We start from the raw sequence: 26,651 nt of genomic DNA on the forward strand, positions 1-26,651 counted from the left end.
GATTCAAACTCACGATGGCCAGCTAAATAGTTTTAGATTATCAGCAAACCAAGCGGTTTGTAACAGTGGTGCAATTATACGACAGTTTATTGCAGTTAAGTACATAGCGAGCAGATAATTTATACATTTAACATCGCCTCGCTCGCCTGTACACAAAGCAAACAACGACAAAAAACATGTGGCCTGCTGAAACTTTGGTGTTTCATGCAAGGCTAGTCCGTAAGCTCTTTCTTGACATTTCAAGCAAAGAGATTTTGTAGCGTACATACATACGTACGTACCTAAATACGTAAGTACATACATACATAAATACGTACGTACGTTGAAATCTCAAGAAAGAGTTTGCGGATAAATGTCTGTCTGTCTGTCTATCTATCTGTCTGTCTGTCTTTATGTATGTATGTATGTATGTATGTATGTATGTATGTATGTATGTATGTATGTATGTATGTATGTATGTATGTATGAATGTACGTACGTACGTACGTACGTACGTACGTATGTATGTATGTATGTATGTATGTATGTATGTATGTATGTATGTATGTATGTAAGTATGTATGTACGTACGGATGGATGGAGGGATGGACGTACGTACATGCATACATACATACATACATACATACATGCATACATACATACATACATACATACATACATACATACATACATACATACATACATACATACATGCGCATGCTATAAAATGACTGGTTCCTACAACACACGGGTACTATACGCACTATCACGTATGCTTGAACCATTGAAATTTGATTTCAGAATCGGAAACGTACATTTTGAAGGGACTGAAGCAAATAATGGTGAATGTTGCTGGACCTCAAACAAGAAACACTGCTGTAAGTGCAAAGATTTTTCCAATGATTTTTGAATTTTTTTGTATGCGTGAATGACTGTGAAACAAGGAATTCGAATGCGCTATGATACAAATAACACCATATGTGAAAAATTAGACTTAGAAATATGTGGACTTCTACTAATGTGCTGATACATGTGCATTTCTTTATCGCTATCAAGTGATAACATTTAAAGAGCAATGAGCGGCATTTTAATGGGAAAAGTTATATTTTGAGCCTAGAAATGGTTTCCATGGAAGCATGTAACATTAAAATGAACACGATATTTGTGCTTTTGCACCGAATGCACATGTACCCTCGACTCAGTATGAAATTTTATTCATATTAAATTTGATGCCTTTATTGAACAAAAGAAAAACTTTTCAAAAATTAAATGGTAAACATAGGAATTGAGAGGAAGGAAATTGATATCATGTTTGGTCTTTCAATCCAAAGTACCTTTGCAGTGAAATTTTCATTGCAATCGCACTTACAGCCAAAGTCACTTGATGAGAACAAACACCTGACGTCTAACACAAGACATGGCGCCTCACTAAACTAATTATCGCTGATAAACAAGAGTCGTGATGCTTAACCTCGAGCTCACACTGCGGCTTAATTGTCTTCTCGCTCTGAAGTCACAAGCACAGTATCACATGCAGTATCAAACGTACTCCGATTAAACCAAGCACAGTAGAGCTGTTTGTCTGTGAGGTCACAGATCTTGTTGAGGGTGAATATCATGTTGTATAAAGTCTAAATTAGACTTTTATGATTACCAGGCAAGTTTTACAGTACTTCTGCCTTTATTGGAAGTATTAACAAATCATTGTTCCCTTCATGAAAATTTACTTCATTTTAAACATTTTCAACACCATTTCATGTCGGGGTATTGTTCTATTTCTACTCACGTGTGTAACCAACGTGAGTAAAGGTTTAGCCATGTCCGTGTGTCTGTCTATATACACGATATCTCAAGACCGGCTGAACGGATTCGAGTCAAATTTGGTGGACAGGTATCATTTGCCACTGGCAAAAATTGATTAGATTTATTGGGTGTTGCTTATCAAAGATCAATTTTCATATAATGGTTTCCTATGGAGACAGTAATGACAGTGTGGACATATATCAGAAACACTGCAATAATTTTCATGAACCTTCTAACCGATGTCAGTCTCACAGCATTATAATGATACTATGAGTGCTATATCAATTATCTGCTAATTCGCATATTTAATGAACCTTTGTAATTAGTAGTATAACTCTGAAAATACTGAACCAAATTTGACGAAACCTGCTACAAATATTGATCTGATAGACATCTCATTGTACTGTGAAGCATTGAACCGTGTAAAATTCATTAACTGCTCATTTGCACAATAAATGAAGTTTGGTAATTAGTGACATAACTCAGAAACAACTGCACCAAATGACATGAAACCTGCTACAGATATTGATCTGACAGATACCTGACTGTTCTGTGGAGCATTGAGCAATGCATAGTTAATAAACTGCTCATTTGCTATATAATGAACTTTGTAATTAGTGATATAAATCCCAAATTACAGCACCAAATGTCATGCGACCTGCTACAGATATTGACTTGACAGACACCTTACTGTTCTGTGAAGCATTGAGCTGTGCAAAGTTAAGGTAGCGGGAAAGGCTATTTTTGATTCCAAAAACATCTGGCTAAAAAATTGTTTTAGCAAGTTAAGATAATGATACAGACTTCAAACTTTCAGTGTAGCTTTGATGTATATTATATATCATCAGGAAAATGTATAAGTTTAAAATCACCAAAAAATTATGAAATTTGATACCTTTGAAAAATACTTAGTAATTTTTTCATATTTTTCAAGTTTAAATTTTTATTTCACATTTATTCTTGATTTTAAATTGAATTACCATAGTATGCTATAACAAGACTTTATACGGCATGTTTTCCATGTGGATAACTCCGTTATGATAATATCCATCTTTACAATCAAATTTTGAAGACGTGTTGCATGCAAACCGCCCTTAACAGGAAAAAATCATGCCGTACATTTGTCAAAAATAACCTTTAAAATGTCTGTGAAAAAGTTGAGTTTTGTATTTTGTTTAGTTTGCTAGAAAATTTAATCTAAAGAACATAAAAAACAGCTATTTTGCTGAAATTTCTAATATTAGGCTATTTTTATGCATGTCTCTAGAGGTCATTAGGATATATTTTGTAATAAGTCATATAACTCAGAAACGACTGTAGTAAATGTTATGAAACCTGCTCGAGAGATTGCTTCAACAGATTCCTGACTGTTCTGTGAAGCATTGAGCAGTGTCAAGTCAATTATTTCAGTAAAATATGCTAGACTGCTTATTTACTTAAATTCTTATTTGTGTATTAGTCATCTATCAACATACATGAGCATATTCATTCTTATCTGGTCTATATATGTTTAAGTTAGAAAAGTATTGTTTGCGCCAATTTTGTTTATGATAGCCAATGGCAATGTTAACAGTTTTGTTGCATCAGTGCAATCATTCTATTATCTGTTCTGTGATTTTTGAGTTTTATACAGTATCTTTGAGTTGTGTGTTGTAAACAGTAAATTAGGATTATTGCGAATTCACACACATTTGCTTGGTTTAATCAGTGTACGTTTTGATGTAGAATGTGTCACTGTGGTTGTAACTTGAGAGAGAGAACACAATTTTCATTAAGTGTCGTGAAAATGCATATGAACATGAGTAAAATCGACTTGGTGAACTGTTTTTAATTACACTTGTAAGGAAAGCCTGCATCGCATTACACTTGAAGTGATCACTGGCTGATACAGATCATTGTGGTTGTGTTTACGTAAAATATCAGTTAGTCTACACTGGTTCTTCGTTTATCAGCTATTATTAGTTCAGTGAGGCGGCATGTCTTGTGTTGGCCGTCTGGTGACTTTTCTAATTTAAGGTAGCGATGCATGTTTAAAGGCGATTTTTGCCAAATTTCACTTTTTTACATAAATGGGTAGGGCTGATACTGCCACTCATTATGTTACACGCGTATTGGTGAAAAGGGTGACGGATCGTCTTAAAACTGCGCATTTCTAAATAGTTGACCATAGAACACCTGCATTATGTGTTTGTTTTCGGTGTTTTTCTCGATTTCTTTTTTTACCTTTTTGTACAACTTCAAAAGAATTTAACTTCGCTTTGCGTCGGCCGAATTGTCCAAAAATTTCTCATGTGATTGTATAGATATCGTACATAAAAACGGATTTTGATTTTGTCGATAAGAGGCTCCACGCTTAAATATCGTGATTCATATCGATTTTTTTCGAACTTTCAACTTCCGAGTTCTGTCATTCGTGAATGAAAGCAGATAATACCAAACAAAAAATCTGTTTTATCCAAGTGAGCTCTAGTTTTGAATAAGATATTAATTTTAAGAAAGTGACATAAACTTTTTGACCTAAATTCTTTTGAATGAAATAATAGCAAAATTGAGTTTTTTTACCCCAAAAACATGCCCATGTCTGAATACAAATAAATTTTTCAAACCATAATAAATTTCAGATATTCAACTTTCAGAAAATGTATGTTTATTGGGGTTTCCTCTTTGTCTTCCATGAGAATTTACGCCTTTGAAAAAAAAATCGTGCAGCAACATGCATTGCTACCTTAACAAATCGTTTTTTTTCCCCTGTATGAATTGTGTGTGTGTTTGTGTGTGTGTGTCTGTCAGGCAACGTATAGACGAGCTTAACTGGCTTTGGCTGAATTATTATCCCTATTATTATTTTTATTTAATCATAATTAAATTCTTGTTATGTTCTCTGTAAACACTTACTACATTTAATTTACATTGGATATTTAGTAATTATTCACCAAAATGCATTCACCTCACAGTATCTAATATTCTTATCAATTTACATGTTAATTGAGTTCTTGTATTTTTTGGTATTCTTATGTAGACATTGGGTGGCCATATTGTTGCAGCTCTCGTGACTTCCGATATCATCCCGTCACTTATTGCAGCAGAATGCTGTGTAGTCGTTGCCGGGAACAAAGGTAAACTTAGGGGGTGGAGTCGTCCAAATGCCCTCTCCTAGGGATGTGATCAGGTGTTTGTCAGCTTGCTTTAGTGAAAGTATAAAGGTTACTTCTTTGCTAGCCTCCTGTAGATATCACAAATAGGCTTATCCACTATGTATATTCACTAAAAAACTGTACATTATTCATTCTAATGCAAAGCAGTAAATGCTTCTTTATTTCACAGTCTTTTGTAACACTACCTATTTAGTAAATGCATAGTTAATACCAAATAACTCCAAATGCTAGCTTTATTTTCAGTATTTTTGTTCTGTGTGTCAACTCCAATTCCCACTTTATTCCCTATACCATTGACACTAGACTGAAAGATCCGTCGCTCGAGGGAGTTCTCTGTGCTCCGCCTAGATGAGGAAGCACAGAGAACTGATACACTCGTACATGAATACATACCCGTTACGAAGAATCTCAATATAGCCTGTATATGAGTAATTACCGTTGTTGTTGTCGCTAGATGTATTCAGGTCTGGTTCAGAAATCAATTTCCCACAACGATATTGCCTGTTGTTCAGATAGCTGCTGTGTTGAGACACTAAGTATTTTGCATTATTGACGCTTCCGGAGTAGCACAAAAATTTGCAATTGCTTTAAGGAGCATGAAGGCAGACGGAAAAGCCCAACCTTAGCGATACCAGGGTTTTATGTCACAGTTTTGTGCACTGAAACTCAAAAAGACTGACAGCAGAATTTAAAATAAACGTAGAGGTGCTGAACGTTCATACTGATAGGTAGACCTGTGGTGAAACGTGATGTACAGAAATAACATTTGTTATCTAACCTGCAGCTATTCAGTATTTAAAGGGACAAGAACAGTGCCCATAGCATTTTTAATGTTGTTTCCAAGGGTATTCATGGTTAAACAATATATAGGCTTTTTGCCGCAAGCGAGTCAATTTACCAAGAGTAAAAGCAATCCGTCAAAAAACTACTATTACAACAACGGATTAACAACTAAGGCCTACCCACACAAAAATTGGCTATATTTTTAACCTATAATATCTATAGGTTATCGCACGATTAACGGAGCGTGCCTCGTGACTTTTACAAACTGATGATAAAAAGTGTAGCGATATATCCCGTAAACGCACCGTTACGAGGTGCGATAACCGACTTATACCACGACTTTTGGGTGTTTTGGGCATTTTCAGAATCGAAGACGTGTTTGAGCGCATTACGCCACGCCCGCATTTATTTGAATTTATATATTCAAAATAACATCTGCAACAGGTCGTCAGTAGAAATTCCCTTGTGGAGTAATGGAGATGTAGGGACGTAATACAAACAAGGTCCCTGGTTCGAATCCTAGCATAGATTTTGGATGTTTTTTCAAGGGATAACAAAATTTGTAAAATAGAAATCAAAGTTCATCCAAACATACACTTTAAAAAGTGTGGCGAGATATGATATCACCACACTTTCAAACATAAAAAGTGTGGTGATATATGATATCACCACACTTTCAAACAGTGAAAGAGATCGTTATGGTAAATAAGAGACATGGTTGAAACAATGGGCACGAGGCCAATAGTGGTATAACTAAATGAAAGAACAGCAGAATGAATGAATGAATGAATGAAAGCAGAAATGGTTTGATCATGTCTGCTACTTCTGACATTTGCTTCGTTTACTGTTTATGCAAACCACAGGCCTCAGCCAGAAAAGTATTGCAGCAGAAGACTTCTTTTTACTAGATAGGAAAGTCGCCATTCAAGCTGACGAAATTGTGTTGTCAGTTACCATTCCTCTTACAAAGCAGGTAAGCTAATTCTAGAGTGGTCCAGGTTTATAATGGAAACGTGGCATATTTCTATAGTTGTCGCAGGTAGATGTATAACAAAATGGTATATTTTCACTCATTTAAAGTCTTAATAAGCTTCAGAGTGTCTATTATTATTGTGCATATGTACATTTAGGAAGTGTGCAATTGTGTTTTTTTGTGATTTAAGCTTGGTATATTCCTTGTTTTTAAGACTTCATGTTTGTATCAATATCCATTATTACTAGAATGAAATTTTCGCGGCATTTTCTACACATACTCCTCATCGGCGGGATGATGAAGTCGACCATGTCAACGCAGGTATGCGAGTTCGATTTACAAGCACTGGTGATGCCGTTGAAGACCTACACATACGCTATGGCGGAATTGGATTGATTGCAGCCAAGAAAATTAAGGATGATATATGCGCTCTGAATAAAAGGTAGAAACGGTTAATCTAATATTCTCCAAATACAAACTTCGCTATAAATGACGTTTTTCATTAACAATCCATTAATTCTATCGCCTCAGAACAAGACTTAGTGTTTCGCTCTTTACTTCACTTTAATTGCTACTTCCCTCTCAATCAATATGCGAGTTCTACCATTACTCTTCATGCATAAACAAGTTCTGACTGCTTCACGTGATCTTACAATATTACTTTGATTGTAATGTTATAACAATATATTCTCTCTTAAAACAGTATCGTACGACATTTTGAAATACCTATGATAAATAAATAAATAAATAAATAAATAAATAAATAAATATATCTATATCTATATCTATATATATATATATATATATATATATATATATATATATATATATATATATATATATATATATATATATATATATATATATATATATGCTTCCCACGTAGCAAGCCTTATGTTGGGGAGACCTGGTATGTACGATTTTGGTGGCAGGTGGCTAAAATGCGATAATAGGTACTTGTTTTTGTGACGATATTTAGAAACTCTCCTAGCGTTTGTTCAATAGCGTAGATTTGTTCGTGGAGATTATACAGAGCTTTTCGGACAAAGAAAGATTACATTTCTTTGTTGTGTTGTGTGGTGCCTTCGAAGATAAGATTGACCATGTTGTAACAAATGGTTGCTGTTTAGACTTAAGCTTCCATATGTATTTTGATAATTCTGTGATGTTTTCGTACAATTTCTTTAAGGATTGACAATGGTTATAATACCTAATTTAAATTCGGGTTCAGATAGACCAATGTAATCCATAGCTGACCCACCATTCTCTGTGCCCTTCGCATTGTAGACGATGCTTTTTGATTGGCAATAATACGATTTGATTTTTATCATATTTCTATGCAAGGGTGTTGAGGACGTATAAACAGATCGTTTTCGCCACCTCAGCGCCGTCAAAGCCCCCATACTTACGTCGAAAAGGTTTTTATTGCTATCGCGTTTGACCGAGGGTTTCTTGTTATCGAAGAGCAGTCTGTCGGGATATGGACGAATTGCATTGCAAATTCGATCGATTTAAGCAGTGGAGTTTCAGTAATTGATAGGTAGAAATTAACAATATCAAATGCACTAAAGGTTTATTCTCTTTGTTATGCAAGTTTTTGAAACCAGTCTATTAAGGAAGCAGAATTTCGCCATTGATTCAAAGCCGCGTGTAATTTCACTTGATTGGTGATTCTGTCAAGAATTTGTTTACTTACCTCACCCATTTCGCATTTCGTCGGGTTGATAAGCCGTTATATCTGGTTGTTCATAAACTTCTCTTTGTTGTCTTTTTTGAAAGCTTGAAAGCTTGCTTTTGCGCTAGTATATCTACCCTGTCATCTATGTTAAGTTCTACAGCAATCATCTAGCTTCCGTATTGTATACGTGGGTCTTGCCAATCTAAAAGCATCGTCAACAATGCGGAGGTCACACTGAAAGATGGGTCAGCTATGAATTACATCGCTCTATCTGAACCCGAATTAAATTTAAATACTGTAACCATTGTCAATACCTTGGACATATTCAATGTTATTTGGAAGCTTTCACAATATTATATATTACTTTTATGGAACGGCTTAAAGACACCCACTTGTTATAAAAGGAAGGTTACATACAATGACGCTCATTACGTTGACAGACACTGAACGAGTAACATCATCAGAGAGCTCCAGAAATGTGGAATTTTATGTTATTTTGAGAGGAAAATTACAAATGAGCATGCAATTTAGAAGCGTATATATCAAATCGATTCTAAATTGTTAAGAAAGATGTGCGATTGTTCGAACTACCTGAAATAGTAATTTGATCTTGAACGTTTCACTTTTAAACCGTTTAAATTTTTTAAAAACTGTTTTGAACGTAAGTAACAGTTGCATTTCTACAAAGGCTTATTATCATATCACATAGAATGTATAGGATATGTGCATCAATTGTGTGAGTTTTCTTGATAGGGTTGTCTCTGGTGGTGCAGATACCGCCTTCAAAATGTCTTTTTACCCAGTATCAGGGGATAGCTCGATGTGAATCTCGATTGCGGGGAATCTATACTCGCATACCACAGGTGACATTGTCCTGGAGTCGCTGACATTGGGGAACTCGGTTCGATGATAGTTCGGTTTGCTTGGCAACAGTGGGCAGGGACGTCCGTCAACCAACTGTGAAACTTTAGGGAATTATTCGGGGACATTTCACTCCCTTGCGGGTAGAGCATCTCACCTGGCGACGAGAGGTGACTGGCGACCCAAGGCCAGTCTTCGTACTGGAAATTCGGACTCTCCGCCATGGCATATCTCTGGTGAAAAGAATTACTTCTGGGGTGATATTATCGTAGCTGTTGTAGTTGAACTAAAACAGTGAGGACTGAGATTGGATTTTTATCGCCAAGTTAAAATGAATTTTATGTTGGCGCCAATATTAGAGTTTTTGCCTAGCAACTAAATTGACCCTCATTGATCATTATGGCACAGTGATTACAACCCAACTGGACTTCATGAAAAAATAGAAATCATGCGTTACCACGTTATCTATTTTGTTGTATTTAGGATGTGGGATGAAATGCTTCTAGAAGAGGTATACAAAATTATCCGTAAGCATTCAGACGTCATAATTACATCTACCAAAGTTATCATTGAGGAAGGCGCTATGAAGGATACAGAGGAGTTTCAACTCATGACTATGAAGAATTACTTCTTCAAATTCTTTAACATGGTTATGCAAGAGATGGGAAAAGAGAAGATAGATAGAAATCAGCGGATGGGGTTGTCTCCTCTCCGTACCATCAAAGGAACACAAACATGGCAGGTATGAAACTTAATTTATGGTTGACTCGATCTAACACCCTAAGTAACACGTAAAGGAGCAGCTGTTCAATATCTTCTGTTTGATTTTCTTTACCCCTTTGTCGAATGTCTTTTGTTTTATGTCAGTGCTAGACTGCACTTGCGACAATTACGTGTTGATGTAATGTTTGTTAAAGGCCAGGGACTTGGTCCCTGGGATCAAGTTTGTTCAAGACTAAAAGAGGATTATGGAGGAGTCATAACCTTTTGTTCTCCATTCAAATTGGTAATCTGGTGGGTAAATTTTTCAGCGAGACAATCTGGCGTCGACACAGGCCTTTAAGATCAACTTTCTAACATACGCAAATCGATAATTAGGTCTCGTTAACGTAGTAGTCACTCGAAATATGACGCTTCATGTATCATCGCAGAACTGCATGAGGAATTTCACATGAAATCATTGACAGGTCTGTCATAGAACACATGTCTATAATGACCATTGTTCTAAAATGATGCGTTGTCGCAATCGCTTCCCAGTCCATGTGTTATTCTTCCCTATCGAAACTTTCCGATTCCGATTGACAAGCTTTACGGGTATGCAAATAACCACATTATATATTTCAATGAGCCCCACAATACGACCCTTGAGTTAAATTATAATCAACTGTCAGTGTTAGCAATTTACAACATTATAACATATTTACTAATTTCAAAGAGCATGATGTTATCTTTCTGACTCCGATAATAATGTCGGGAACCTTTGTCTTCTGATCTGCAAGATCTCTATGAAAGCCGTAATGGCATGGTAACGTTTTTAAAGGCATTTTATATTTATAAGGCAATGGATGATATCAACCTAGGATACAATGTTGGTATGCAAGTAGATTTGAAAGGGGAAAAGGCAGTTGGTCCCATTTTGCCTCCCTCAAATGAGGGAGGCAGAGTGATAAAATCGTTCTACTATTTCTGTAGTTGTTTCGAAGCCAAACTTTAATGTAAGTGCCCATACTCTTGTCGAGAAAAATCAATTCCAAATGGCACCAACATCCAGCGCCGGGTTTCACCGTTTTAATTTTAATGCTGACACCATGCTGTAGTACACTGTGAGGCCAAGTTTGAAGAAACATTAAGTATTATAAAACCTCACGCAAAGCTAGACAACTTTAAGCCACATTCTTACCCATCTACAGGTGAAAAGAGTCTTGTTATCAGAACTGCGACCTCGAAATATTGTTACGATGTTTACTCATATGGGTCTAGCCCAATAATGTTGCCATATGCCTCATGCATAGCTGGCAATGAGTTATACTCCTACTTTCTATAAAAAAAAGTGGCAAATCAGTTTTGTCAGTATACCCAATTCCGTATTTAAGGCGTTTTGGGTGTTGACGCTGGCTTTACTCCTTAAAGGCACAAGCTCTGCGTTTTTTGTATTTTTTGATGATTTTAGTTTGAAACAAAAAGTATTACATGTTGTTGTGCTTACCTAGTGATGTGTAATGGCCAATTACTGCACTCGTGTGGTGAAGGGAACAGTGTGATTCATACATATAAATGTTTTCATAGTTGCAACTAAGAAAATGATGGTGAGACCCACCTTAAGCGGTCAGGGCCAACTCCAATTATAGCAACGCTGTAACACAATACGTTTTCTATGGGATTGACCAATCAAGAGTGCACCATCATGGCAACCTAAGCTTTGCATGTCTGCTCGACGCTCTGATTTGCATTCTTTGTCATGTGACAGGCATTTCAACATGGCTGTCAGTTTGAATCGACAGATTAAGGGACACTCCTTTACTTGAATGAATCGTCGTCACAGAAAAAGATAGAAGGCCATTTACAGGTAAAATTTCTTAATAGGGGCAATTAAAAGGATGTTCAAGGGAAATTCAGTGGTATTTTGGAGAAAAAAATAATACCCCCAAACACAGAGCTTGTGCCTTTAAGTCATATCAAAGACAGACGAAAGTGAAAGTGGGCGCCATTTACTAAAAGAACTTATTTCTGGACGCGTATGTGGGCGCAAAATAATTATATTAGTGTTAATGAGTTTGTACCTCTAGTTACTCCATAGTGATAGTGATCTGTAAAAGGTTGCTTGGAAACAAACAAATGGAAGAAGATTGACATCATTCTTTCGCCATGTGGTCAGATTTAACTGTATCACAGCAGAAATTGATCCAGTGTTTTTTCACTTCAATAATTAAAGCCGTTGGGGTCGTATGATGCGATTCTGACTGTGGCTGTTGTGACTTCCGTGTCATCACATCACAGTAAAGACGGCATCGCACGCTGCTCTATCTTAATTCGAAAGAAATTGGACCAGATATTACTGATTTTTTCTCCATGAAAATAAAAAAATGCTCAAAAGGAAACGGGATTTAGGATAATCTAAGTACCGAACAAACATACACAGAACGAAATTAGACAAGCATGGCCAAGTTTCTTTCGTTGCAAAATTCAGCTGACATATTGAACTTGTACCTGTGTTTGTACGAACCCAGGAGTTTAAGTCCCCTCGACAACCAACACCAAGGACAGTCCTCAAATAATCTTGCCATGTAAAGATAGCCCTGCCGGATTTCCCTGAAGCTGTTATATAATCTTTGATTAAAATCTTGTATTTCGCAGACTCATACTGTAGGGGCAGTGGGAGAACCACTTCAAGATATATCATCTCGTCAAATTTCAACTGGTGAATCAAAATATCTAGATGACATTCCAAGAAGGGAAGGTAAGTGTAAATATATTTGTGTGTGTGTGTGTGTGTGTGTGTGTGTTTCTGTGTGTCTCTGAGAGAGAGAGAGAGAGAGAGAGAGAGAGAGAGAGAGAGAGAGAGAGAGAGAGATGACAAGATCGTCAGTTGCCTTATGTAAAATTTAACACAAGAAAACAGTTTCCCTAAGAAGCTAGCGATGATGGCCATAATAGTTCAAAACGACTACATGGTGTGTAAGAGTATGGAACGGAAAATATTACTTTCACAAAAATTCCTTTGAATATACTATTTGATTACTGTAAAATAAAAATACTATTGCTTGCTTAAAACACATATCAGAGTAGTAAAGGTTTTATCATATACCTTATAGGACATTGCGAAATACTTGGATGAATTTTTAAAAAAAATAAAGAATGTGGGGACAAGAAAATGCATTATTTCTGTTCATTAAAGCAAACAAAACATTAAAAATAATTTATTTGTTTTGTGATTCCTTTTTTTATCATTTGGCAGACTGCTATATGTGTTTCTTTTCGTTTCTCAATGCATGTTAGATGAACTTTTCCTAGCCTTGTTGACTAGTAGTCGACCACATGCAAAGATAAGGTAAGTATCCTTGTTTTTATTTTGTTAAGAATGAACTATTATGACAGGTGGCCCCAACATAATTGCACAACGACGTATTCATGGGAAATCTGATAATCCGCGGAGGCGTATACCTATATTGTTAAGAGATGTAATCTTTGTTTGTCTGATAAGCTCAATATGATCACGCCTTACAAATCAACACTATTGAATGCATGCTCAGATCTCGTGTCGGCATGGAAATAAACTTTGACCACTTTTGACCACTTCCCACTATGATGGTACACAGCAGATCTACTATTAGAGGAATTCAGCTGAACAGTTGAATCATTCGCCTGCAGATCGCTCAAAGGGCGTGAAACTTGACTTACAACGTTTCAGTTTCAATTTGAAAATTTCAACTCTTCGTCGTTGACGTTTTGTCCCACTGGTCTTGGAGCAGGCAAAGCAATAATTATCTCTAGATCTTTTTCCCATGTTCCATGACTTTGCTGCAAGTTCACAACAAAGCTCTGTTAACACTAAGAATTTGTGACGCCCTGCATCCCAAACTACATACATATGCAATACGTCATTCTGATCATTATGGATTAATCAAGCGGGTTAAGGACCGAAAAACCGATCGCACGTTTGTTTTCTAAATACGACATTTCTCTAGCAGCTTAAATTTGAATACGGTAAATTATAGGGTGTTCTCACTGCAACCTTTTCAACGGCCCAACAACGCCGATAATCTGACTCGGACATAAAAAAGCACGTGAGAACGGTTCCCGACACCGCTGCGCCGGCCTAAATTTACGACGGTGTCAAGGGTGGACCTGGGCCAGGCTCCGACCTAAATTCCGCGATCACAGCTGAGTGAACGCTCAACAACGTCGAAAACACCACCCTGCCACCACTTTTACCAGGGCGTTATCTCAGGTCTGCTACACTACTGTTCAAGTTTGCCACCAACTGTCATCATTCTCTCATCCAGAACGTTCTGATCCCTAGAGTAACTGCATTGTTCAAATGGCCAAACATAAGCAGGAAACGCATGTTCGATCGCCGACGGCGTCTCCTAAAACCCGAGACGAGACGAGACGAGACGAGTCCAAAATGACCCTTTAGGCCAGGCGTTGTAAATACATCATATACAACACTACATAAAGCTTGTAGCTAGTGGAGAGTGTCAAAAATCGATGCACAAAGCAAGAGATAGCACAATCAACCGATTGAAACAACTGAAAAAAAGATTTGTTGTTTTTTTAACTTGAGTTCAGGGCGAGTTTGAAACATGCAAACTGCAACGTTGGCATTCTGGCCGAAGCGATAAACGCCAGATTCAGATTCTGCCCGGATTCCGAATGTGAATGGGGCGCTCTGCATACCAGGCGCCAAATGTAAAATAATTATTTTGCATATCGGGAGAACATATTCATTAGGACAGAGTTCATTTGCATGCTTGAAAATCACGCAATCAATAAATAAGGTATATCACATATACATAAATAAATTTATACAGATGTAGGTGAACATGAAACATGTAAAAACACCTACGTACACACACACACACTCACAAACTCGCACGAAAAGATGTAAAAACTGCGTACATACACACTCACACGAACACACACTGATACGACGTACGTACATACACACATATACATATATCATGACACGCTGACAAGTGCAAATATGTAACCTATAATATATATCCATACATACATGCACAAACCTACACATATACACATGGACGTATGAATATGTAGGTCCATGCATGGATATACATACATACATACATACATGCATGGACACACACACACACACACACACACACACACACACACACACATAACACACACACACACACACACACACACACCCACATACATACATACATACATACATACATACATACATACATACATACATGCATGCATAAACATAAAATTCATACAGATATAGGTGAACATGAAACATGTAAGAACACCTACGTACACACACACACTCACACACTCGCACACAAAGAAGCAAAGCATAACAGTATTTTGATGTACGTACACATCGACAATGAAGCCCGCCCGCTACTGTGTAATTGGAAGATGAAGTGAATTACGCATGCGTATATCTCTCCTCACACACACGACTCCACACTCCTCTTGCTCATGAAGTGAACTACATATACGCATGCGTATATCTCTCTACACACACACGACTCCACACTCCTCTTGCACATGAAGTGAACTACATATACGCATGCGTATATCTCTCTCTACACATATATATATATAATATATATATATACAGTGTACAGCACGCACGACGCTTGGACCAGCTATACACTTACACACGTTATGATTCACGCTATACTGTCCAACCAGCCCGGAGGAACTCACTGGCAACTCGGATTACCTGACCTCGTCAACTCCAAATTTAGCAATGTTATACCCGAGTTTATTCCATGATAGCTAGTTTCTGGTTGGACTACGTTATTTCTAGTTAGAATTCTTTACACTACTAATCTTCTGAGTAGAGTGTAGGACGCGCTGTTGTTTGTGTTCATGACCTTTGGCCCCTTACGTTAGCCATATCATCCCATACATCGGGATTCTCTCACTATGAAGGAGATCAACAATTAAGCCACTACACCCTGACAACGATTAGTTGAAACGCAGCAATCTCTGGCGGGAAAGGCTGCATATATTTGAGTAATCCAAAGGTCATTGTTGCACCGCGCAGGAACGTAATTATCAGGCCCGGAAGGCAGTGTCAACGCGGCAATTAGGGTCGGTCCTGGCACTGATTGCGGGGGAGGGGGCACCTTATCTTGTGCTACGGACCACACTTTGGCGTCCCTGATGTAGCTCGTTAACGTTAATGGCGGGTAAGCTCTACCAAAGTTAGACATGAGTCGATAGTTCACACCAGAGGAATACTCAGAATCGTAATGCTTCTGTTACTGAAGACGAGAACTCGGCATTTGGAGTACAACTTCAGACTTTTATTCTTAGTCTCAGGAACAGTTTCAAGAACGAGCGGGTGATGTGTTTCCTTCCTTTAATCAACTTCAATCCTATATACCTTCTTTCCAATTACCATTTACTTACAGTAAGTAATTAAATCGTAATATAATCGTATGATTGCTGCCTCCCTAGGCGATAAAGATTCCGCGTCACCCGACTTCGACACATGAGGTACCGTATATTATTACGTAAATTTACTGAATAATCAAACTCAATGGAAGCCTAAAATTAGGGCGTTATAAACTTATGCAGTAGGTTATTTGGATAAATAATGCCAACAATGCGAGTTAGGTCGGGATTTTGACCGGCAAAATTAATAATAAAAGTGACTTTAATTCAATAAAATGACAATTAGTCAACTTTTGTGAGCGCATTCTCTGACAGAACTCATGATGTTCCTCTGGCCTAAAACTTAAACTCTCGATTTTTTTCGAAGAAATTATCATTTGTAAGACAGTCACTGATAAGCAATTGGTTATTCATTGCAATATGCACGCTTTCTTCAAATATCAACATGTTTTTATTCAATGAAACGTCAACGCACTGGCGTGGAGATGCAGAAGATCGGTCAGCAAAGAAAAAATACCGTTCAATATCTAACTAATTTTCCTAATAATTATAAATATAGAACGTCGCAAACGGGGAACAAACATTTTATATATTGTGCTTGCAGTTGCTGGCGGTCAGTTAGCTCAATGTTGTGGAATTAAATTAGAAATTTGGTAAATATTTCATTCACAATGACTTTCGTGAGAATACTGATACGGTGGTTTGTTGGTTGGTTGGTTGGTTGGCAAGAATGAAGGTGAAATTCGGGATTTAGACCTTTTTTTAAAAAGCATGGTCGTTCAATCAGCTGTGCTTTTAAGCCGAAATGCCACTGACCCCGTGGAAAGAAAGCCAAAAATACTTGCCTCTAACCCACACTGCTACCCCTAGAACACTAAACGCTTGTGTGCAACAATGTAGGAGTTTGTTGTCCGTAAAACCAGTGAAGTGACCGCGACATTGTATGTATCAAATTCGTCTTATGACATGACAGAATGAATATCCAAAAGACAAAACGCTCATATAAAGCCATGCTTAAAACTTAAATTTTAACATTTTTGGGCTTCCATTGAGTTTTGACAAATCAGCAAATTTACGTAATAATATATTGTACCTCATGTGTCGAAGTCGGATGACGGAAAATATTTCATCGATTCTATTACGATTTAATTACTGACTGTAAATAAATAGTACTTGGAAAGAAAGTGTATAGGGTTGTACTTGATTAAAGGAAGGAAACACATCACCCGCTTCGTTCTTGAAACTGTTCCTGAGACTAAGAATAAAAGTCTGAAGTTGTACTCCACATGCCGAGTTCTCGTCATCAGTTACAGAAGCATTACGAATTCTGGTGGTGAACTATCGACACATGCCTAACTTTGGTAGAGCTTATCCCCCATTAACGTTAACGAGCTTCATCAGGGACGCCAAAGTTTTGTCCGTAGCACAAGATAAGGTGCCCCCCCCAGCAATCACTGCCGGTTCGACCCTATGCAGCGTTGACACTGCCTACCCGCGGCCGGGCCTGCTATGATATTGCGTTCCTGCAAAGGCCAGAGTTGACCTTTGGATTACTCATCGCCGCCTTCCCCGCCAAAGATTGCTGCGCAGCAACTACAAGTTGTCAAGCTGTAGTGGCTATAAATTGTAGATCATGTTCATAGTGAAAGAATGATATGGCCAACGTGAGGGCCAAAGGTCATGAACGCAACCAACAGCGCGTCCTACACTCTGCTCAGAAGCTTGGTAGTGAAAACAATGCTAGAAATCATGTAGTCCCATAAGAAACTGGCTATCGTGGAATAAACTCTGGTATTAAACGTTGCTAAATTTGGAGTTGACGAAGTCATGTAATCGGAGTTGCGAGTGAGATCCCCTGAGCTGGTAGGACAGTATAGCGTGAATCATAACGTGTGTAAGTGTATAGCTGGTCCAAGCGTCGTGCATGCTGTTTGCTGTAGGCCTATATATATGTATGTATAAAACGTCGCGTCGTGTGAATATCTGTGAGGATCGTGTCTATATGCGTAAAAGCCGTGATCTGAACATGCGCAAAAGGGCCCTACGGTAAACGAAATTACCACGCACAGTTCAAGAATTTATGTATGTACGTATGTACGTATGTAGTATGTATGTATGTATGTATGTATGTACGAATGCATATATATGTGTGTGTATATATATATACATATATGTATACATATATATATATATATATATATATATATATATGAATGCATTATATATATATATGTGTGTGTGTTTGAGTGCATGTTTGTATTAATTTGTATTATATATATATATGAATGCATTATATATATATATATATATATATATATATATATATATATATGTGTGTTGTGTGTGTGTGTGTGTGTGTGTGTGTGTGTGTGGTGTTTGAGTGCATGTTTGTATTAATGCATATATGTGTGTATATTTGTGTGCATGTATGTATATGTATGAATGCATATATATGTGTGTTAGAGTGTGTGTGTGTGTGTGTGTGTGTGTGTGTGTGTGTGTGTGTGTGTGTTTGTTTGTATGTTTGTATGAATGCATATACACACATATATATCGTGTGGGCGTGTTTGTGTGTGTAATTTTACATGTGTAATTCTGTACGTATGTATATGACTATCTTCATGTACCTATATATGTGCGTTCATGAGAATATAGGTTCTCAGATATGCATATTTTTAAGTGTATAAGTATTAACTTATACCTGTGTTGATTTATCTATGTATGTGCTATAATAGCCTTTTATTGTACGCGCGATTTATCAGCATTCAAATACACCATTTTCATACGAATATGTTCTTCTAATGTGTAAAATAATTATTTTACATTTGGCGCCTGGTATCTGCAGCTCTGGGACTGCAGCCCACATCGGGCGCTTGGGCGCTATGGACTGCAAGGGGTTAATTAAATTACAAGAGAGTAAAATCTAAGCATCAACACTTACCTTTGCAGTCCAGAACGCCAAAGCGCGCGCCCGATGTGGGCTGCAGTCAAGAGCACCCACATTCACATTCGATATCCGGGCAGAATCTGAATCTGGCGCTTATCGCTTAGGCCAGAATGCCAACGTCGCAGTTCGCATGTTTCAAACTCGCCTTGAACTCAAGTTGAAAAAAAAAAATTTTTTTGTTCAGTTGTTCCAATCGTTGATTGTGCCATCTCTTGCTTTGTGCGTCGATTTTTGACACTCTCAACTAGCTACAGGCTTTATGTAGTGTTGTATATGATGTATTTACAACGCCTGGCCTAAAGGGTCATTTTGGACTCGTCTCGTCTCGTCTCGTCTCGGGTTTTAGGAGACGCCATCGCCGACATCGTCTAAAACACTAGCCGATGCATTTTCTGATTTTTGGATTTACATTCAACACTTCTAAACCATCAAAATGGTCATGAAGATGGCGGCAAAGTCGTCTAGAACGCATATGAAGGTAAAAGAACTGGAAACATGAGGCTGTTACGTCCTCGACGTCGGCCATTATTCTTATTAGGGTGTTACCAAACATGACCGCGGAGGGCGTTTAGGCCGGTGTCAATCTCAAAACAAAGACAAAAACTTAGGCGTGAGAACGCACACCTTTTCGGCGGGCTAATCCCGTGTATTTGCAGAGGGTAAACTCGGACCCAGCAACGCTAAATCAAGCACGCAGTGAGAACATAGCTTTAGAGCCGAATAAAGCTAATAAGCGAATGGACTTATCATGCATGTTAAAAGGTAATGGGATTTCCAAATGGCGAAGTGTACCACATTGACTTGACGGAAAGAAATGTCAGAGATGTCAGATCGAGGCACTGGGGTTCGGTTACAGGCACGTTGTTTATTTAAATCAAAGGAATTGCAGGAAAACTGGATAGATCTCGGAAGCAGTCAGAAAAGGGTTGTTTCACCAAATCAGAGAGAGGGAGAGCTTACACTGAAAGCACGGGCCTTATATAGCAAACTACAGGTGGCAATGTTAAGAATGAAAATGAGAGAGTTGATCTATTTTAAATAATGGAAGGTTAAGATCTTTTGATCATCTGATTTAAATACGAATAGGTAGTCAAAGACACTGTGACACACTTTCAAATTCTAATTTTAAGGCTTACAGGTATATGGCATTAATTGCTTGTACTCTATATATTGATATATCATATGCATCTTGCAATAGGTAAATCGTTCAGACGGAAAATGTCCCGGATTGAGCCTCTTGTTAGTTACGGATGAATTCCACAAAAAATTATGTACTCTGGCATATTTTACAGGTCAGTAATGCAAGTGCAGCCTTAGCAATGGATGGAGTGGTAGACTACATTGATCGTGATGATGTGACTGGCAGCAATGTCTTACCCTTTACCTTTGAGAGGGTCTGTGCTGAGAATGAGGTACAGTTTAAGTTCAACTTTTTACCACGATAAATGAGAGTTATCATCTGTCATACGAAAACATTTAATTGCCACACATTTCTCGAATCAAAGAAGAGACTTTATGGTAGTAGTAGTAGTATGACAATGTGACAGTGTTTCAATATATTATTGTAAAGTGTGAATTTCTATGTGTAACACGGAAACGGTCCAACTAAATTTTCTAGTTCAGCTACCCTAGAATGGCCGCTTCAGAAACATTGTATATGGATCTAATGCAATGACCTGATTGTAGTTATGACATATAGCATTATTCACATGTGCCGATATTTGAATTTACAAAACACTGCTGTTTCATTTACGAATTGGTGTGTTTCAGTAACATAATGTCAATTACAAAATATTCCGATTGTGTCTCATTTCAAAGGTTTCATTCGTTGGTGAGATTATCGTGGAATAATCGCCAAAGACCAGCAGATTGCTAGACGTGCAGTCAAGAGCATTGATGTCCACTATGAAGACTTGGGTGCAGCACTAACGATAGAGGTACAGCTTCCGATGTTTATTTATACTTTAAGACAAGCACAGCTCTTTAGAAGTGTTTATAACTTTCAATGTCTGACAAGCAATTATCAATTTAAAATAGATCTATATATAAATCATTAAGACGATAAAACCATTTAAAAAATAAAAAATTAGCCCATTTCGATTTCCTTTTCTTGAAGTGCAACTTTGTTTGTTGGTTTGCCGAAAATATGCAACGGATTATCAGTTTTACCTTCTTGCCTAATTTGCTTTTCAGTACAGCGTAGTATCTGTTTCACAAAACTAATCAGCGAGCAAAGGGATGATTTTAAGCCTTATTACTACTACTACTACTACTACTACTACTACTACTACTACTACTACTACTACTAGTTATTATTCTTATTCTTATTATTATTATCATATTTTCATAGGGTAGTCTGATTTTAAAAGTAAATTGTAGTTTACACCAGAGCCCTCAATATACAGGGAAAAGAACTCTAGAAATACAAAAAAAAGAATCTATACAGTAAGAATTTATAACAAGTCTCGTAGAGTCTGAGCAGTCTGAAACATATAAATTGGTATTGCTTGCACATCGATTGAGACTCTTGCTAGTTCTCTATTATTTTGTAGGGGTTGGGCGATCAATGAATGTGAGCACGTTAATTATTTTTAAATACCGTTTATAAAACCATGTTGCCGTTCCTAGTATTCAATGACTATCTACATCCAGTGATTGCTGACTAAGTATATTCCATGTATGTATCTTTAAAATATTAATTGTACACACTGGTATCTCCCTATTACACACTAAGTAAAAATGGAATGATCCACTGCATGATAAACATTTGTTTTGCGCTGTCGACTGTTGATGCCTTGCTTGATGTAATAAAATGAAGTCCCTCTCTCTACAGCATTCTGATGTTACTGCATACTTCACTGTTGCACAGAAAAAATGCAAATCCTGATAAAAAGCCGCAACACTCTTGATGAACGTGTAAGATGCATAATTATTACGAAAATGCTGCTTAGTATTCAGAAAGAAATCTGCTTTGCACATCACCCTCCATTATTGTGTTCAGCGATACGCCATCTTAAAGAAGAGCTTAGTTTACAGTGTACTACCGGTACATGTATTTCAGTTGGGGTTCTGTGATAAGAATTAACATATCAGTTTTGAAAGATGTTTTAAGAAAGAGAAATGTGATCAAATCTACTTTCTGGGGAAATTGCACAAAGTGTAAGCATTTAAATTTCATCATAATTAACCTAAAATACTTGTCATCCATGTAGTACATGTAGTGATAGGTGAATTAGGTTATTCAGAGAAAAATGACTCGGAAATTATAGCGGCAACATTGAACAACATTTTTTTCATGTACCACACTGGGGTTTGAACCCTCACTTACTGCACCAAATCGCATAGCAAAGACGTCAGCACATTAGACCGCTCGACCACATCGTGACCTCTTAAAAGGTCATTCAACAGCCGTGCTATCTATCATGCAAAAAGATCAGGCAGACAGTGTACTACATGTACATGTACTTGGAAATCATAGAACTACATTGACCAGGTTTCATGGTCGATTACATGGAATGTTGAACATGCACCCTTATCTGACAGGTGGCAGCGCAGCGCATTGTAAAGTTTAATGTGGGTGATTTAGGGGGGGGGGCATTTTGTAATTAGTGAATTCAGGGGGGGGGGTTATATTTTACAATTGAAGACTTTGGGTCGTCAAATTTACAAATGTAATTTTCGAGGGGGTCGCCTTTTACATTTAGTCCACAACTTAAATTCCACCGACCCCCCCCCCCCCCGGAAAAAAACGAATGCTCCCTAATGGTCTCTATATCAATTATGTTGTTTTTCGAAGGACGCCATTGAGACAGGGGCTTTCCATGATCCGGGAATCGATGATATATATGGTGATCCTGATGGTGGCTTTCTGGATTCAGACAAAATCATTGAAGGAGACATCAGAATGGGTGGACAGGAGCATTTGTATATGGAGCCACACTGCGTTCTAGCCATTCCTGATGTCGGAAGCCAAAAAATGAAGGTTTTAGCGACAACTCAGGATTTGTCTGTTGCACAGGTAAATTCACCTTCTCGTTTAGTCTTTACAAATGTACCGGTATGTACCGGATGGTGGGGGATGTTTTAGATTTGAAATGTAAACCATCTCAATTGAGGGTCATTCTTTTTTCAGAGATTTCATCACTCTCCAGGCAGAGTTCCAATCGCGCGGTGCCCATACTTGTGCGTTCGATTATGAGTGTACGCGTGATAAGTACTGCGATTTCAAAATAATCTCCAAACAGAGACTAACGCATAATTCTAACCTAGCTAAGCAGTCTGACCGATACGCGATATCATGTCCAGACATACCAGTTACGTCCGGCCCTGCGCCAGCCAGAGCTGACTCATAATTAGCATCGGTCCAAATTATGTGTGTGGACGCTTTATGCTGGCCCGTGGCTAAGTCCGCGCGCACTCACTGTTGGAAAGATATCATAGTTTTGATGCGCACAAATGTCAGAGGTCACACTATTGTAAATTTATATCGGCCCAGGGCCAGAGGCAGGCAGATGAGTGGACGGGGACCAAATTTATCCCTGAAGCAGCATTCCGTCTATGCCGTGGTCCGGCGTAAATGTTATATATCTGAACAAGGTAACAGTCTCTGCCACAGGTATATTTAAATATTCCAGAAGGATCTCCTTTCTTTCGCGCGCGTGCTTTTTGGTTAGAAAAATGTAAAGGACGATACGTATTGGAAGAGCGATTCTTTAGCAAAAGCAGCACTTTACTTAGACCAGTCTAAAAAATCTGTGTTTCGAGGTTTGCTGCTTTTGTCTTTGTGATTATCACTGTTTTGTTTTGTTTTAATGTCCTTTAATAATTTATCATAAATCTGACAGCAGTGTCTGCCAAACTTACAGAAACGGGAGAAGCCATCTTGAACCGTCAATTAACATATAAATAACCTAGAGCAGGAACTATATTTGTAAGTGTACACTTATTCGATAGTTGGCTTTGAAACTGGTGCACTTTTCATGATTCTTCTTTTCTGGTAAGAGATATTTTACATATACAAGACAAACAGTTTCTATTACAGAAAATACGTAACACCCAAAACGTGGGTGTAAAATGTCCCCTGTGGGATAGACTAAATACAAGCTGTCGGTCAGACTCCCAAGCTAGGTTAAAATTCCAAAATAGTCTCAGCCAGGACAATGATTTCAAAGGTGAGATTTTATGTGACCTTTTTCGTGAATGTTGCACAATGTGAGCTAAGGGATGAATATAAATGTAGAAGGGCACAGTTCAAAGAACATGGCCAAGCTAAACGGAAAGAGGCAACAGTAGAAGAAGACAAAACAAGAGTCTTTGAAGCCAACAAGGAAAGGGTGCTTTCTACTGAGCGATGAATTCATAAGCAGAGACTGCTTTGAATTTTAAGGATGCAAGACAAAACAGACCAATTCAAACTAAGAATTCTCCGACAAATACTGAGTTGGGAACCCCTATAAACTATATACCGTTGGAAAGCCTAGATATGTGGCAACTCAGCTGTGCTTATGTAATTGTCATTGTTTACATAAGGATCACGTGACAGGAAATTAAATACCCTTCCAAAAATCAGTTTTCCCAATGTTCCATGGCTACGATGCATTATTTTTGGCTGAAATTTGCACCAGAGATAGCCGAGGCAGCATTCTCAAAAAGTGTGTCTGCGATTTTTCCTATTTATTTTCGTTTTAAAGTTATTGACAGTTAAAGGTTTAGATGAAGATTTTAATCACTCGAAAAAAGATATTCTGTTATGAAAATTGATCGGAGGTCCGCATAAAAAATCGCAGACACACTTTTTGAGAATGCTGCATCGGCTATCTCTGGTGCAAATTTCAGCCGAAAATATTGCATCGTAGCCACGGAACATTGGGAAAATTGATTTTTGGAAGGGTATTTAAATTTCCTGTCACGTGACCCTTATGTAAACAATAACAATAACATGAGCACAGCTGAACTGTCACATATCTAGGCTTTCCAACGGTATATAGTTTGTAGGGGTTCCCACCTCAGTTTTTGTCAGAGAATTCTTACTTTGAATAGGTCTGTTTCTTGTACTGCATCCTTAAATTAGTTTGGTAGTCTGACTGGTAGCCGGTAACAGTCAGTGAGTTTCGCCAGAGAGGACATTTCACACCAACGTTTTGGTTATTTTGCATTTCTCGATTTCCTGCCTTTTCATGTCTAATTGTTTAAATTTCAAAGACGACCTGTGGTTTCACTGTTTTGCAGTCGAATGTCACATAGCATGTCTACATACTGCTCCAATCGAAACAAATCATCGTAGATGACGCAGTCCCTATTTAAAACTTCGTTATTTGATCTGGACGATATGACGTATGGTCATTGCCAGTAATGCTATAAGAGTATGGACACCGATCTTTTCCCTCATCATGTTAACCACGATATCATACTTTTTTTCATTGCCACCAATAGTTATCAGTGATATCACAAGATGATAGTGGTATCGTTGACCATGGGCTCTGAATTAAGGAGCGACCATTACCACAATTTACCATGGTGGATCTGTTTCGACCATGGTCAGAAGAGACTTTCAAGTCATCACAGCTTGTAGTGGCCACGCTGAACATTTTTACCATGGTCGAGTCAGGGTAAATTCTTTGCAAAATTGACCATGGTGACCATGTTTGATCATGTCCAGTATAGAAATGTATATTATCACTGCTTATAGTGACCATGGTGCCATAGTTTACCGTGCTTTACCACGGGCAGAATTTTGTTTGTCAAAATTGAAAATGCTTAGCATGGTTCTTCATGGTAAGGGTAGATTTTAGCCAAAATTGACCACGGTGACAATGCTAGTAAAAATACTTGCATGCCAAATGCTCAAAGAAATTAGTTCTGGCCATGTAGAGGATGCAATGTGTGATTTAATATTCAATAGGCATTTATCAGTAAACCATTTTTGTTTTTCTATTTCAATTATTATTGTCAAGATGACTCTTATCTGTGTTAGAACTTCTTGAAAACTGAAGTCTAGAAATCATTCAGTTCCTAACAGCAGCAGTATAATCAGTCTGAAAACTATAGGTATGTCGTAATATGGCCATGTGAAACATTAAGTCAAATCGGCTGCAACGTTTTGATTTTACATTAATATTGTAATCGGTTTATATAAATTTTCTTAGTCTGATTTAAAAAAAATATAATTATCTACTGAGTGGGGCTGCAGGGGGGGGGGGGGTCAGTAAGACCAATAGTAAACAGGTGATGCACCCAAATATGGCTGCTTCCAACAAACATTTGCTGAATAGCGTAGATGGTGCATGTAGACATAAGAATCTTTACAAATACAACATTATGCCACCAACGGAAAAGATGGGAAACGGATTCATTCAACTTCAACAAAAATTC

At 37.7% G+C, this 26,651-nt stretch overlaps 2 protein-coding genes and 1 long non-coding RNA gene across 5 annotated transcripts in view; 2 read left to right on the forward strand and 1 right to left on the reverse strand.

The window, feature by feature from the left end:
- LOC139139918 (xanthine dehydrogenase/oxidase-like) overlaps positions 1 to 13,348 on the forward strand; it is a 63,162-nt gene extending 49,814 nt beyond the window's left edge. For all 3 annotated transcript variants that reach the window (XM_070708882.1, XM_070708883.1, XM_070708884.1), the window contains exons 10-16: positions 781 to 857; positions 4,802 to 4,898; positions 6,584 to 6,693; positions 6,942 to 7,135; positions 9,716 to 9,974; positions 12,587 to 12,689; positions 13,229 to 13,348. In XM_070708882.1, the coding sequence (XP_070564983.1) occupies positions 819 to 857; positions 4,802 to 4,898; positions 6,584 to 6,693; positions 6,942 to 7,135; positions 9,716 to 9,974; positions 12,587 to 12,689; positions 13,229 to 13,284 (858 nt within the window). In that variant the 5' untranslated portion in view covers positions 781 to 818 and the 3' untranslated portion in view covers positions 13,285 to 13,348. The remainder of the gene's footprint in view (positions 1 to 780; positions 858 to 4,801; positions 4,899 to 6,583; positions 6,694 to 6,941; positions 7,136 to 9,715; positions 9,975 to 12,586; positions 12,690 to 13,228) is intronic.
- Positions 1 to 26,651, reverse strand: part of LOC139139954 (uncharacterized) — a 241,835-nt gene that overhangs the window by 77,500 nt on the left and 137,684 nt on the right. The window lies entirely within an intron of this gene.
- Positions 20,568 to 26,651, forward strand: part of LOC139139917 (xanthine dehydrogenase/oxidase-like) — a 49,313-nt gene continuing 43,229 nt past the window's right edge. The window contains exons 1-3 of the mRNA XM_070708881.1: positions 20,568 to 20,692; positions 21,099 to 21,217; positions 23,077 to 23,298. Coding sequence (XP_070564982.1) covers positions 23,185 to 23,298 — 114 coding nt within the window. The 5' untranslated portion in view covers positions 20,568 to 20,692; positions 21,099 to 21,217; positions 23,077 to 23,184. The remainder of the gene's footprint in view (positions 20,693 to 21,098; positions 21,218 to 23,076; positions 23,299 to 26,651) is intronic.

This window comes from Ptychodera flava, chromosome 9, assembly GCF_041260155.1.
Source record: "Ptychodera flava strain L36383 chromosome 9, AS_Pfla_20210202, whole genome shotgun sequence".
NCBI lineage: Eukaryota > Metazoa > Hemichordata > Enteropneusta > Ptychoderidae > Ptychodera > Ptychodera flava.